The 12,847-nt window shown below is 46.0% G+C and overlaps 1 protein-coding gene across 1 annotated transcript in view; it reads left to right on the top strand.

Annotated features, from left to right (window-relative positions):
- The window catches only part of NAA25 (N-alpha-acetyltransferase 25, NatB auxiliary subunit), an 893,576-nt gene that overhangs the window by 396,751 nt on the left and 483,978 nt on the right, over window positions 1–12,847 (top strand). Inside the window, exon 12 of the mRNA XM_086943077.1 lies at window positions 9,312–9,519. Coding sequence (XP_086799203.1) covers window positions 9,312–9,519 — 208 coding nt within the window. The remainder of the gene's footprint in view (window positions 1–9,311; window positions 9,520–12,847) is intronic.

The following is a 12,847-nucleotide window of genomic DNA, read 5'->3' as shown; positions in this document are numbered from 1 at the left end:
AATAAGATAAAGAGCCGCTATCTCTAAAGAGCAGCCAAGAGCCTAGGCCCAGTCCAGTCTCTTTCGGCCTCTGACGGCCGCAGACAGCCCTCCCTTGTCCCGGGCTTCTCCCGGGACGCTCCCGCGCAGCGGTGTACTGTTCCTGTTATGAAGGGTAGAGGGAATTCAGGGGGCGTGGCAATCAGCAGGAAGGGCGGACCAGGTGTGGTGATTAGGTCGTGCAGGGACTCCTGGGATACGGAGTCCCTGCTACACAGCTCTTAACCCCATAGCCCTGCTGCAGGCCGAATCCTCGCCCCTCACGTTCCACTCTCAATGCAGGCAGTGTCTTTTCCTCTCACTGCGAAGCGGGACCCGCGGAGCGGGCCCGGCGAGCAGTCGGCAGGCCCCTAGGGAGACGGCAACAAACGGCAATCCGAGCCGGCAGCTCCTCCTCAACCTGGCAAGTACAACGTTTTTTTAAAAGTATCCTTTGTTTCATCAAATCTCATTTTCATCCGGGTTTCTTCCATTATCTGTGGTGGTTTCCGGATTAAATTTAAGGTTTCACATAACCAAACAGCTCAATCCTCTGCGTTTGTGGTGGGAATACAAAAGGAGTCATATAGGCAAATGCCATGGTCCACAAATACCAGACCTCCTGCATCTCCTGCCTTGCCTTAATTCCCTAGTGGATAATGCTGGCAGATAACTCAATGCAGCGCATGGAGATGATCACCTCGCCTCACTGCCAGCTTCACAACAGGGCAGGGTGAACTGATCCCCCAGCAGCCACTGCTTCAAGCAAGCTTGTAGTAACTCCAGGCAGCACTCAAACAGGCTTGCTTAGGAGGCAAGCAGCAGCAGACCACCGCTGCACACAAAATGGGTGACATCCATAACAGTGGGCAGATTGCAAGAAACTGGTGGCAGATGGGAGGTGGAAGAAGGAACGATTGACCTGAAATTTCAGCAGGCAAAGTATGGCTCAAGTACACCTGGCTGCTTCCATGGACACAGACTCAAGTGTCAGACTTCTGACTACATCTTCAGGACAGCAAAGATGCAGTCTAATATAGGAGGGGTGTGGAGCTGGTCAAGTATGATGTACAGCATTTCATCAAGCAGCTGATTTTGCTTAGATGTCTGTGGAGCATTCAGCAAAGCAAGTGTTCATTTGATTCCTGAAAATATGCCAGAGATTATGATGTTTATCGAAGTTTGATGGCCACAATTCTGTTTTGTTGCATTTGGAGAGGTGGTGACTTGGACACCCCCTTATTTTGGGTTAAGTGACTTTATTCAAGAACGTTTTACTCTAGTGTCAATCACCAAAGTTTCCAAGGATAAATGTAAGGGTACATCTCAGGTCCCGGTTAAAAGATTCTCCTTCAGTTATAGATTTTTATCTTTTTCTGGTTGACTGCTCAGGAGAAGTACAAACAGCAATCCTGATTTTGCGATATTTTGTTTTATGGTTGTAGGAAGCTGGCTCTGTATATTCTATACAAAAGTAAGGTATAGTGTGCACAGAGCCCAGTGGATCTCCAGAGGTATAGCAGAGGAAAAGGTAAATGATACCTTACTCTCAAGTTACTGGTAGCTGGACTAAGCAGTTAGGCTTATCGGAGGGTAGTGTTAAGCATTTATTGTACACACTCCGGCAAGAAATGATGTCACACACAAGATTGAATCCAGACCAATTGGTTGTACAAAAAGTTATTTTGTTATTTTATTACTAGAACGAAGAATCACTTACTGCTGCGAAGTTGTAAAGTTTGGAAATGTAGCAATACTTTTCAATAATGCATTAATGTTTTGTAAATGCAGATGTCTATTGTACAGTCTTCAGAATAGTTTCTGTAAATGTCAATCAAGTACAGTTGTATAGTTTTGCAGTGTTATTACAGTGCAAGGCAATAGATAGAACTACAATGCAATCCTTTGGAGGAAAACAAATTTAAGCAAAACAATGTTAAGCAGTTTGCAGGTAAGTACTATACTTCCCCATGCTTTAGGGGTTTAGGACAACACAGGTCAAGGTTTAAGACCAGGTTGGTACTACACCACCAGTGGCACTGGGACCACCGGGTGCAGAGGTCACTGGGCCCAATGTTATCCAATTGAGCCAGGGGTGCGTCGAAGAGGCACGGGTTGCAGGTTGGTACCCGTGGTCTTAAGGCAAATGCCCCGGGAGTTGAGGTGAGCACAGGGTGGGCCACAAAGTATCACCAAAGCTACACCACTAGTGGCACTGGGGCGGTCGGGTGCAAATCAGTGTCGAGCACCAAATGCCTTTGAACAGAGGCTGCAGGTGTCAAAGGGGTGGTCGTGGAGAGGTCAGCCACCGATGCAGATGAGGTCAGGATCACCGAAGAGCCTTCACAGGATAGGTGAGTAACTCGAACTCTGGCAATGGATGTCTGGTGCAGAGTGGTGCAGTGACGCGGATCCGCAGACTGGTGTTGGTTTCTTTGCTGGACAAATCCGGAGGCAATGGGAGTCTTTGTCGAAGTCAGCACAGGCCCTTCGGGGTTCTTGAGGTTGCTGACTGCAGACCAAGCCGATTTCTTGAAGCCGGGTCTCTGGAGAAGGAGACAGGCCGGGGAGGGCTGGGGCCAAGTCAGTAGCCTTTGTCTCTGCTGCATGGCTCTTAGATTCTTGTATCTGAGGAGCATGGTTCTGTGTTGCCCCTAAAAAATAGATTTAGGGGCGTTACAGGGGCGAGCAGTTTGAGACCAATGGGTCCCTTCCCTGGGATATCTACAGCCCCTCTTATGCCACCTTCCTGATTGGGGGAGTCCCCTCATCTTTAAGATGGAGGGGACTGAGATGTGTGCTTCACTTTCGCTCCCCCACCTGAGGGATGTGCTTGGCAAAGGTAGGTACACCTCCCTTTGTATCCAGGTTTTCCCGCTGCTTCTCCATCCCAAAGTGGGGTACAGAACCGGTGGGAGCCACCTGCTGATAGCAGAAGAGGCTGTAGGTAGTTTAATAAAGAAACACACAAGTTTAACAAAGGCAGCAAGCTTTAGAAGTATCCCCTTTGTGGACCCTCTGCCCATGATGTGCTTTGTTTCAAGACCCAGACAGGAAAACCTGTCTGCGGTGGCAGGTGGTTGGTAGGCATTCAGGAACCACACTAGGGTTGGTCGATTTTCAGGGGGCATTGCTAAGATGCCCTCTGAGTGAATTTTACATTAAATCCAACACTGGCATCATTGGGTGTTTATTATGCTGAGACGTTTTGGACCGAACTTCTCAGTCTTCAGTAAATCCATTGTGGAGCTGTGGAGTTCATGCTGCCAAACTCCTCGCCCATGTACTCAACTTGGCTTCACTGCACTTACGTCTGTGAATGGCACAGACACTGTAGGGCATATTGCTCCTGCAGCTATGCCTCACCTTTGGTATGGTGCTCCCTGCCTTTAGGGCTGTAAGGCCTGCTAGAGGAGTGACTTACCCATGCCACCGGCAGTATTGGTGGGCATAGCACACAGGTATTTGTGCCCTGTTGACTCTTCAGTTTGGTCTGCACAAAAACATGCAGCCTGCAATGGCAGTGTGTAGGTGTTAAGGTGAGGGGTCTCTGAGGGTGGCATAATATATGCTACAGCCCTCGGAGGCCCGCTCTGGTCACAAGGCCCTTGGTAGCAGGGGTACCTTTTACAAGGGACTTGTAACCCAGAGGGGTGGCAATTGTGGAGACAAAGGTACCATTTTGGGAAAGAACACAGGCCCTGGGTGTGAGAAAGTGGCTCTATATATAACGGACCAAAGTAAGGTACAGTGTGTACAGAGACCACAACCCCCAGAGGTATAACAGAGGTTAAAGTCAGGGCTGACCTTACTCTCCAAAGTGGTAGCTTGGTCGAGCAGTAAGGCAGTACCAGAGGACAGTGTAAAGCATTTATTGTACACTCAGTCAGCAAAAGGTTTCACACATTCCAGGACTGAACTCCAGGCCAATTGTTTTTATATCAAAAGATAGTTTTATTTTTAGAACCAACAGGAATCAAAATATACTTTTCTTAATATTAGTGATCTCCGCTAATTACTTTGCAGAAAGGTAATAAACTTTGTAAACACAATAGGTACTGGGGTTGCAGTAGGCAACACAATTCTAAACACAATTTAACATTGAGCTCAATGGGTTTTTCTACATAAATGCAGTTGATTACTTTATAGATTACTTTTGTAACTCCAGGACTGAATCCTAGATTCAGTCCTGGGGTCTAAGCTGAAAACAGTTTAGTAAAAACGTTTTGGTTATTGCAATGATTTTTAAAGAATATAAAGGTATTTTAAAAATTGACATACTTTTCAGTGAAAAACTAGCAATGTTATCCTATGGAATGAAATTCAAGTCACAGGTAAAGAAGGTTCTCGTTACTTTTGTAATCCAGGACTGGACTCCTAGGTTCAGTACTGGGTTCTCTACCTAAGACAGGTAAGTATTTACGTTTTAGTAGTTGGTACGAATTTTAAGGAATATTTGTAATTTTCAAAAGTAGACATTTAGAAGAAATTTCTGAGAAAAAGTTAATGGTTTCCTATGGGAGAAATTCAGGTTATGGGTAAGTAAAGTTCTAATTATTATTGCGGTTCAGTACTGGGCTGAGAGATGCAGTACTGGCTCCTCTCCTGACTCCAGGTGCGTAATTCGAAATTTGTTACTCGGCTGATTTTATAGGAATATTTTAGAGTTTCAAAACTTCACACTTAGACGATTTTTCGAGTCAAACCAGTCAATGTTCTCCAATGACAGGAAAGTGAGTCATCGGTTTCCAGGTGATTACTCGCCTGGTGAAGTTAAGGTTCTGGGCATAGACTCAGGGGTCTCCCAGGGTCGGGAAGGTACAGTAGTTACACCCTCAGCGGCACAGAGGCAGCCGGGTGCAGAGAGAGTAGGCCCAATGCAATCAAATGGAGGGTAGGGGGCCTTCAGTTGGTGGCTGCAAGCAAGCAGGCCTCGCGGCTGCGGGAGCTGAGCTCCTGGTCACTTACTCAGGGCAAGTGGGGAAGTACAGTAGGGTAGTAGTTGCACCTCCAGCGGCACTCTGGCGGCTGGGTGCAGGGTGGTTTTGAGCCTTTGGGCGCTCAATGTTAGCCAATGGGAAAGTTAAAAAGTGAACGAAGTCTGTAGGCTCGGGACGGAGATTCGTCAGGTGCGACCACCACTTCGAGAGGTAAGTTGGGATCTTGGAGAAGAAGTAGGTACCCCAAAGGAATGCACAGGAGACCGTGGGGCACCAGGAGCAGGGGTGTCTTTTGGCGTCAGAAAAGCTTACACTCAGCTGGTCGCGGTTGGGGGGCACCCTGGTTCTGAGGCTGCAGGTGTCGTCTGGGTCGTCAAGGGTCTTTGGGCACTGGACCTCGGGTCCCAGTCGCCGGGTGGACGTCCTCGTGGTCTTGGATCACTCTGGCATGGGCTGGATTCATGGGTTATGGCTGGCACCAGGGGTAGTGTTGTTGGAGCAGAGCCTCTGCTCAGGGGAGTCCCAGTCTGTTTGAGGGTCAAGGCAGGCAGGTCCTCCGGGTTGTCCAAGGTTGCTGTCCGCAGGAGTCGCCGGGATTAAGCAGGAGCAGGTTCCAGGATCGACAGGCCGGTAGGGCTAGGGACAAGTCAGTTGGTGTCGTCCTGTTAGCAGCTGCACGGCGGGTCTTTTTCTTCTTGATCTTTTCTCTTCTTTTCTTATCTGGATCTGAGAAAGGAAGGTTCAGGGTGCCCCTAAATACTGAATTATGGGGCGTTAGAAGTAGGGCAAGGGCAGGGACCAATGGGTCCACCCCCTAGCTTTCTCCTCCTGTGGGAGGGAGGCAGGAGCCTAACTGTGATTGGGCCGGGCTCCCCATCTTCAAGATGGCCGGAGCCCGGGGTCCTGCTTCACCTCGCCTCTCACCTGAGGGGTGGGGTTGGCACAGGCTGGCACCCTCCCCCCCCCCCCCCCCCTCCCCTCTTCCTGACGTAGGGTTTCTCGCCAGTCTCCCCGCCAAAGTGGGGGTCAGAACTGGTGGGGGCCAGTTGCTGAGTATAGCAAGTGGTCTGGAGAAGCTCACAAGGGCGGCAGGCCTTTGAAGCTCCCCCCTGCCAATCCTGTGGGAGGAGACCTAGCACCTCGCCCAGGATGTGCATTGTTGCAGGCCCAGGAGAGCGGGGGGCTCTCCACCTAGGGGTCCAGCAACATGCCTGCTGTGTGGCAGCCTAGGCAGCATCTCAGACCAGATGTGGATTGTAGGTTAGGATTTCAGGGGGCATCTCTAAGATGCCCTCTGGTTCATTTTACATTAAATCCCACACTGGCATCAGTGTGGGTTTAATGTGCTGAGAAGTTTGATATCAAACTTGCGAGTCTTCAGTGGAGCCATTATGGTGCTGGAGAGTTCGTAATGACAACCTCCCAGCACCATATACTCTTAATGGCATCACTGCACTTACAGTGCCCAGAACTGGCCCTAGGTACTGTAGGGGTACAGGGTTCGTGCACCTGTGCCCACACCACTGGCAAAGGGCACTCTTTGTTTAGTTCTGTACTTGGACACTCAGCCTGCAAATGCAGTGTTTGGGTGTCAGGGTACAGGCCCCCTAAGGGTGGCACAATAAGTGCTGCAGCCCTTAAGGGTCTTCTCTGGTCACCATGCCCTGGGTGCCTAGGGTACCATTTACTAGCGGCTGATAGGTGGCCGGAGATGCCAATTGGGGTTTAATTTCAACCCAGTTTTAGCGAAGGAACACAGGCCCTGGGCACCTGGTTGGCAGGATCCCAGGGCACACTCAGTCAAAGCACATAAGCAGTTCAGCTGAAAAGTGGAGGCATGCCAATGCAAGAAAGATGGCACTTTCTCACACTGGGTCCCTGATTAGCAGGGACCTAGGACACACTCCGTCAAATCGGCATCATGTATCTGGCAAAAAGTTAGGGGTAACCATGCAAAAAGGGGCACTTTCCTACACAGGTGTTCCCTCCTCTCATTTTCATGCATTGATTTTGTAGTTGGTCCACCCGTTTCACTGTTTGGACTATTCGAATTTACCCCTCCTTGTCCCTGATTAGCCTTTGTCTTAGAAAAAGGCTCCTTTGTGTTAATTATGCTGTTGCTCAAATCCTTTCTTCTTACGGCACGTGCTTTATAAAAGGTGAGTAGATCTCGCAGAGTTTCACTCCACAGAGTTACCTAAAAAATATGTGAGATTCAGCTGACTTCCACGAGTTCCAGAACTTTGACAATTTGTGCTGCTTGCACTTATTTTTAGCATTCAGAACTTGTTCTGTGCAGTAAAACAAACAGGAGAAACACCCTGCAGTGCACTGGAGGGCACTGCTTCTTTCTGCAGCTAGAGTAGATTTTGTACTTGAGCTGCAGCTGTCTCAACGCGAATGGTAGCGACCTGTTTCCACCGTCTGTGTTGAGAACTCTCGCTGTGAAGCATTTTAGCGTTCAAACTTGTGCCAGGGAACGCAAATTCTCGCTCACTAAAGTAACTTTGGTGAGCTGCGCCCTAGGCAAAACACTGCCACGCGGCGGTTGGAGTTTTGCCAGAACTCTGGGTTCTGGGCAAACCTCAAACTCTGCCGTCGAAGCGGAATTTTTCACCCAACCCATGTGTTTTACTTTCATTCTGCCCTGTTTCAAGAGGGAATATAACTTAGGACCAAGGTCAACAATTCCAAGAACTCAATCTGAGAGAAACTGAACTCACATACAAGAGAAACTGAATCAGTTGGTTAATTAAACCAAAAGATGAGCTTCACAAACGTACATTTGCATGTAAAAATGTAGTATTACAATAATGCAATGTAAAATTTATGGAGGGTGATTCTGGCAGAAGAATTCCACACTCACCCTTTGGGTGGCATAGTCTGTCAAGGGACTTTGCAAGAACACATTTGTCCAGTAAGTAGTGTCAACATTTTTAATTTACGCCATAGACTGGCCTGAGGAAATAACTGTTGCTCACTTGGATGAGGTATAAAAAAAAGTCCAAAGAAATAGTGGGGGATTAGGTACCATAATTCTCAGATTCAATCTGTACATCTACATGTTTCAACAGCACTTAATAGTTGGATATATCCAGTGGCTTTCTAAGAATGATGGTTGTGTTGGTGTGTCATAGTCATGGGATTTTGTTAAGCGCCCATATCACCCGTGGGTATCAGAGTGATGGCCAAGAAAAAAAACCTGGAAACTGAAGGAGAGACCACACTGGCATGAAGAAGAGAGATCAGAACAGCCTGGTTTTAAAATGTATCTGAAATTGTTTATGGTCGGTGTCCACATGTAGGTGTGGTGGGATTGAATTCCACAGAGTGGGGGACTATGACTATGTTGCTATGTCACCACAAAGGGGGCTTGGGGAAGCTTGTTCATTAATCTGCCAAGGAATACCCTTTAATTTGTATTGCCTGCAAAGCATATGTTTTAACTATTGAAGCATTGGCTCCCTGGCATCTTACTCTGCTTATGTGTTGTAGAATGGGTCCCTTTATCGTCTGGGAAGGTTGGCCAAGCATATGTCCACTGACCACTTGTGTGTGTTGTATCAGCTGGGTTACACTTTGTATGCATAGTCCAAGTAATGTTGGTATTTTGATGTGCAAAGGACTTGGTACTGGTAATATATTTACAGGCTGTACAGTAACCACACTAAAAATGTACAATGACTGGTGCCAATCCCCAGATCAATGCGATGCAGCCATTCAGAGGAGGAATCTGAGCACTTGCCTTGACCAGATGGTCACAAATATTTGACCTGTACTGAAAAAATGTTTCCCCCCTAAACATCCCTCCAGAGAACTTAAGATAGAACTGTGTTTAGTAATAACCTATTTCAGTTAATTGCTCGAGGAGGGGTATTTTTAATCACTGAAAGAGACCTGCTTGTTTTATTTTAGAAAGATAATTGCTGCTGTTTGTTGTTGCAGTTATCTTCCTTCTGTTAGTCCTTCTCCTTCTTTCTTTTCACACCTTTATGGCACTGCTTGTTATTACATAATTTATCTTGCATCTGGTGCATCGTATCTGCATAGTAATTAGCTGCCTTGTCCTAGGTTTACTTTGTGCCATTACTGTATTGTCATTTGACAATTCCCTTTTATTCTCTGAGGAGAATGAAACAAGAAAATGGCATATTGTTTGCTGACTTTAACTACCATGTCTCTTACTTCTAAATACATTCCTATAGTTCAAATTTAAACCAGCGTTTGATTAATGTGCATTCTTTTTAGGTTCATCGTGATTTTAATGTACTGAAAGACCTGGTATTTTCTGAGAATTGAATTTTTTGTTTGTTTACAGTGCACTTTCTTTAGCTTGTGTATTTTTCTTTCCAGTTTATAAATCGGTTGCTTAGTTCGTTACCTCTTTCTGCACCATCAGATGATCAACTTGCTCTGCCAGAAGATGTTAAAACATTACAACGACACCTGTGTATTTCGCAACTAACTAGGGGGCTTGGTCTGTACCATGCTATGGATAAAGACCTCAAATTTGCTGCTGTCCGAGAACTGACTCTGCGATACCGTCATGGACTGGAATTTGGTGAGAAATTTTGAAGTTAATAAACTGAATCCTTCCTATTGGGTGCATAGTTTTTGTCTTCTGTAATGTTTTTCATAACAAATTCTAAAGCGCCTTTTATCATTCCCTGGTTGACACATTTACTTTACTTATTTATGTGAAGCTCCTACCAAAACAAATATTGTATGGGTGGACCTTTATAAGGGTGTTTTATGTAAATAATGTGAATAAAGCAAGCAAGCAAGAATGGTCGCAGTAGAAAGTGATGAGTTTGCTATCCGATCACATACTACTGCTTAATGGGTAACAAGTGTACGTAATGGGTAAGAAAAGAAACGTATTGAATATGCCATCGCAGCTTCCCATTTAACTTTACAGTTCTCATGTCCTGATGTTTCCAGTTTTGTGACGTTTTTGGCATTGAGGTGTTTAGCATTTCTCTGTGCATCAATACCAGTGAGCAATCCAGCGTACTAGTGGGAACTGATCTTCTAGTCCTAGGATCTAGTTGAGCTACCTTCCCTTGCAAAAGTTTAATAAAGATATGAAACTTCAGTGGCAGCTTTATCTGGCTTGCTTTTACCAATTTGAGATTTCCATCAAATTTTGTCATGCTTCACGTCATCCAGATGTATGCATACCTGAAGTTGATACTTCAGTGGACTCATCACTAGGCTAAAGGAATATACTATATCTCAGATACTCTCAGATGACTTGAAACCATAAGAGGCTGTTCAGAATGCTGCAGCTTGTCAGGCAACCGTGGTGCAAACATTTGAACATTTCAGTCTGCTACCGGACTACTGTCATTTTAACAGTCTACCTATCTGTTCTGGGATTACTTGTTAGTTCCCTTGTACCAACCATGGCTCCATCTACAAAAGGTCTACAGTTACTTGAAAGATGAACTTTCTGGGATGTTGCTTCATTCTCAGGACCTCCTCTTTCTGAAGATCTAGAATACTATAGCCAATTAAAACGTAGATTCTCTTTTTATGCCTTGACTTGTGCAACCTTGCATACACTATTGGTCAAGCTAAACTTAATCTTTGACTGATTGAGCTCTAGGAAACTGCTCAAAACATGGTATTTTGCTCCTGTTACCACCTTTAGATGCCGAGGCAAGGGGTGCGAGAGTTGCGATCTCTAATTATCTTTTCACTGTTCTCCCATCCAGACTGAAATTGCGATTGAATGGAGCAGACTTTTTCCAGGATCCACTGATACTTTTTAGTGGAACAGCAGCAGGAAAGCCCTGCTTGGACAACCGTTATTTCTCATTGCTCACTGCTTCACCAGGCTTCCAGCTTGGGTTGGGTGAAGGGCACATGCCTTTAGCTATTCCCAGCATTTGGCCTATTCTGCTGATGGACTAGGCAGCCGTTGCCCCATGGCAAACCCTTGGTGGTCCTTTCACAGAAAAGCTGTTGCGAGTACTACATAAACCTGACAATCATGTGTCCATCCTCCAACACCATATAAGTGACTGGTGCCCTGTACACTGTAATAAAATGATACTGTATGCTAAACATTTGACCGAGTGATGCTCCCTGTGACCGGTGTTGCTTAAGTAGCTGCTCTAACATCTGCCAAAATGCTATCTGTTGGAAGCTGGCTCTGTATATACTTTACCAAAGTAAGTTATAGTGTGCACAGAGTCCAGCAGATCCCCAGAGGCTTAAGTAGATAATACTAAAAGCTCTATTTATGGTAGTGTGGTTGAGCAGTTAGGCTTATCAGAGGGCAGTGTTGAGCATTTGTCGTACATTCAGACAAGAAATTATTATACACACTCAAAGACTGAATTCAAAACCAATTGTTTTGTTAAAAGAAATTACTTTATTTTATTTTGGAACCAAGTGGAACTCAGGTTTCAAGAATAGTAATGATACTTTGCAGTAAGAATTGTTTTGCTAGGCAGTGAAAATGCTTTACAGTGAGAGGAATACTTTTGTATTGTCAATAAGAAACAGTAGCACAAAGCAGTTGTGAAAGATAGAGCTGAATGCAATCGGAAAAAAGGCAATGCAAACCCATGGGAGAAAAACGGGTATATGCATTAATAGGTAAGTGCACAACTTTCTCTTCAAGGTAGGTATTGCACCACCAGCATAACTGGGGTGGTTGGGTTTAGAGGTCAATGTGCCCAAAGTTAGTCAATCGAGACTGGGGGCACTGAATAAGGTGCCTATTGCAGGTAGGTACCCGAGATTTCAGGGCACAGCTATACTTCACTTGGCTAGAAAGAGGCCTAGGGACGCGAACTGTGTCTCTATTCTGTGGTGTTCTGACGTTTGATTTTGCCTAACGAACTAGCTTCCCATGTTTTGAAGTCAGTGAGTTCTGTAACCTCATGTAGTGCTTTGTGTATCGTGCTTCAGTAGGTCCATAGTGTTGGGCTGCTCGAGAACATGTGGAGAAATAATGCACTTGGTTCTGAGCAGCTAGGGCTTATGAATTGTGTCCGGGTAATAGCGTTGGTGGGTTTCTGGTGTGAAGTATGCACTGTGTAATATAAAGTATTGTATGTTTTGAAGCGGTAGTTGTGATACTTTTTGGGGGAATTCCAGTGCTTGTTCCCATTCTTTGTCATGGAGGGACCGCTTAAAATGTTTGCCATTTTTCTCGAAGTGGAGTAAGCGTAACCACACTCCGCTTTCGGATTGCTTTATACATCCATGTCACTATGTGACGTCCGGGGCCCATCTGTAGTATTGGCTGTAGGACGGGGTGCGTGGGTGGCTCAGTGTCTATTGTGTGCCAGACGCAGCGACAATCTGCCACCAGTTGCCTATGTTTGAGAAACTGATGTGAGAAAGTGCCCTCTTTCTGCATAGTTGTCCCAACTTTTATGCTGAACTGCTGACGTGCTTTGACTAAGTGTGCCCTGGGCTCTTGCCAATCAGGTACCCAGGGCCTAGGTTCCTTCCCTAAAACTGCATTGGAGACCAAACCCAAATGGCACTCTCTGACCACAAGTCAGTCCCTGGTAAATGGGCACTGTGACCAGGGAAGGCCTCTAAGGGCTGCAGCACTTATTGTGCCACCTTTAGAGGCCCTGTATCTTTACACTCACACACTGCCTTTGCAGGCTGCGTGTCTTGGTGCAGAACAAAGTGAAGAGTCGACATGGCACACATGTGTACCATGCCTACTACCCACTGCCCTGGCATAGATCAGGCACCCCTCTAGATGGGTGCACTATACCAGTCGCGAGGGTACAGGTGCATGAGCCCTGTACCCCTACAGTATCTATGTCAATTCTTAGACATTATAAGTGCAGTGCTGCATTTAAGAGTATATGGTGCTGGGAGTTTGTCATTACATTAAACCCACACTGATGCTTATG

Source organism: Lissotriton vulgaris, chromosome 11 (genome assembly GCF_964263255.1).
Source record: "Lissotriton vulgaris chromosome 11, aLisVul1.2, whole genome shotgun sequence".
Lineage (NCBI taxonomy): Eukaryota > Metazoa > Chordata > Amphibia > Caudata > Salamandridae > Lissotriton > Lissotriton vulgaris.
Note: the sequence above shows the minus strand (reverse complement) of the source record. Positions and strands in the feature narration are given on the sequence as shown.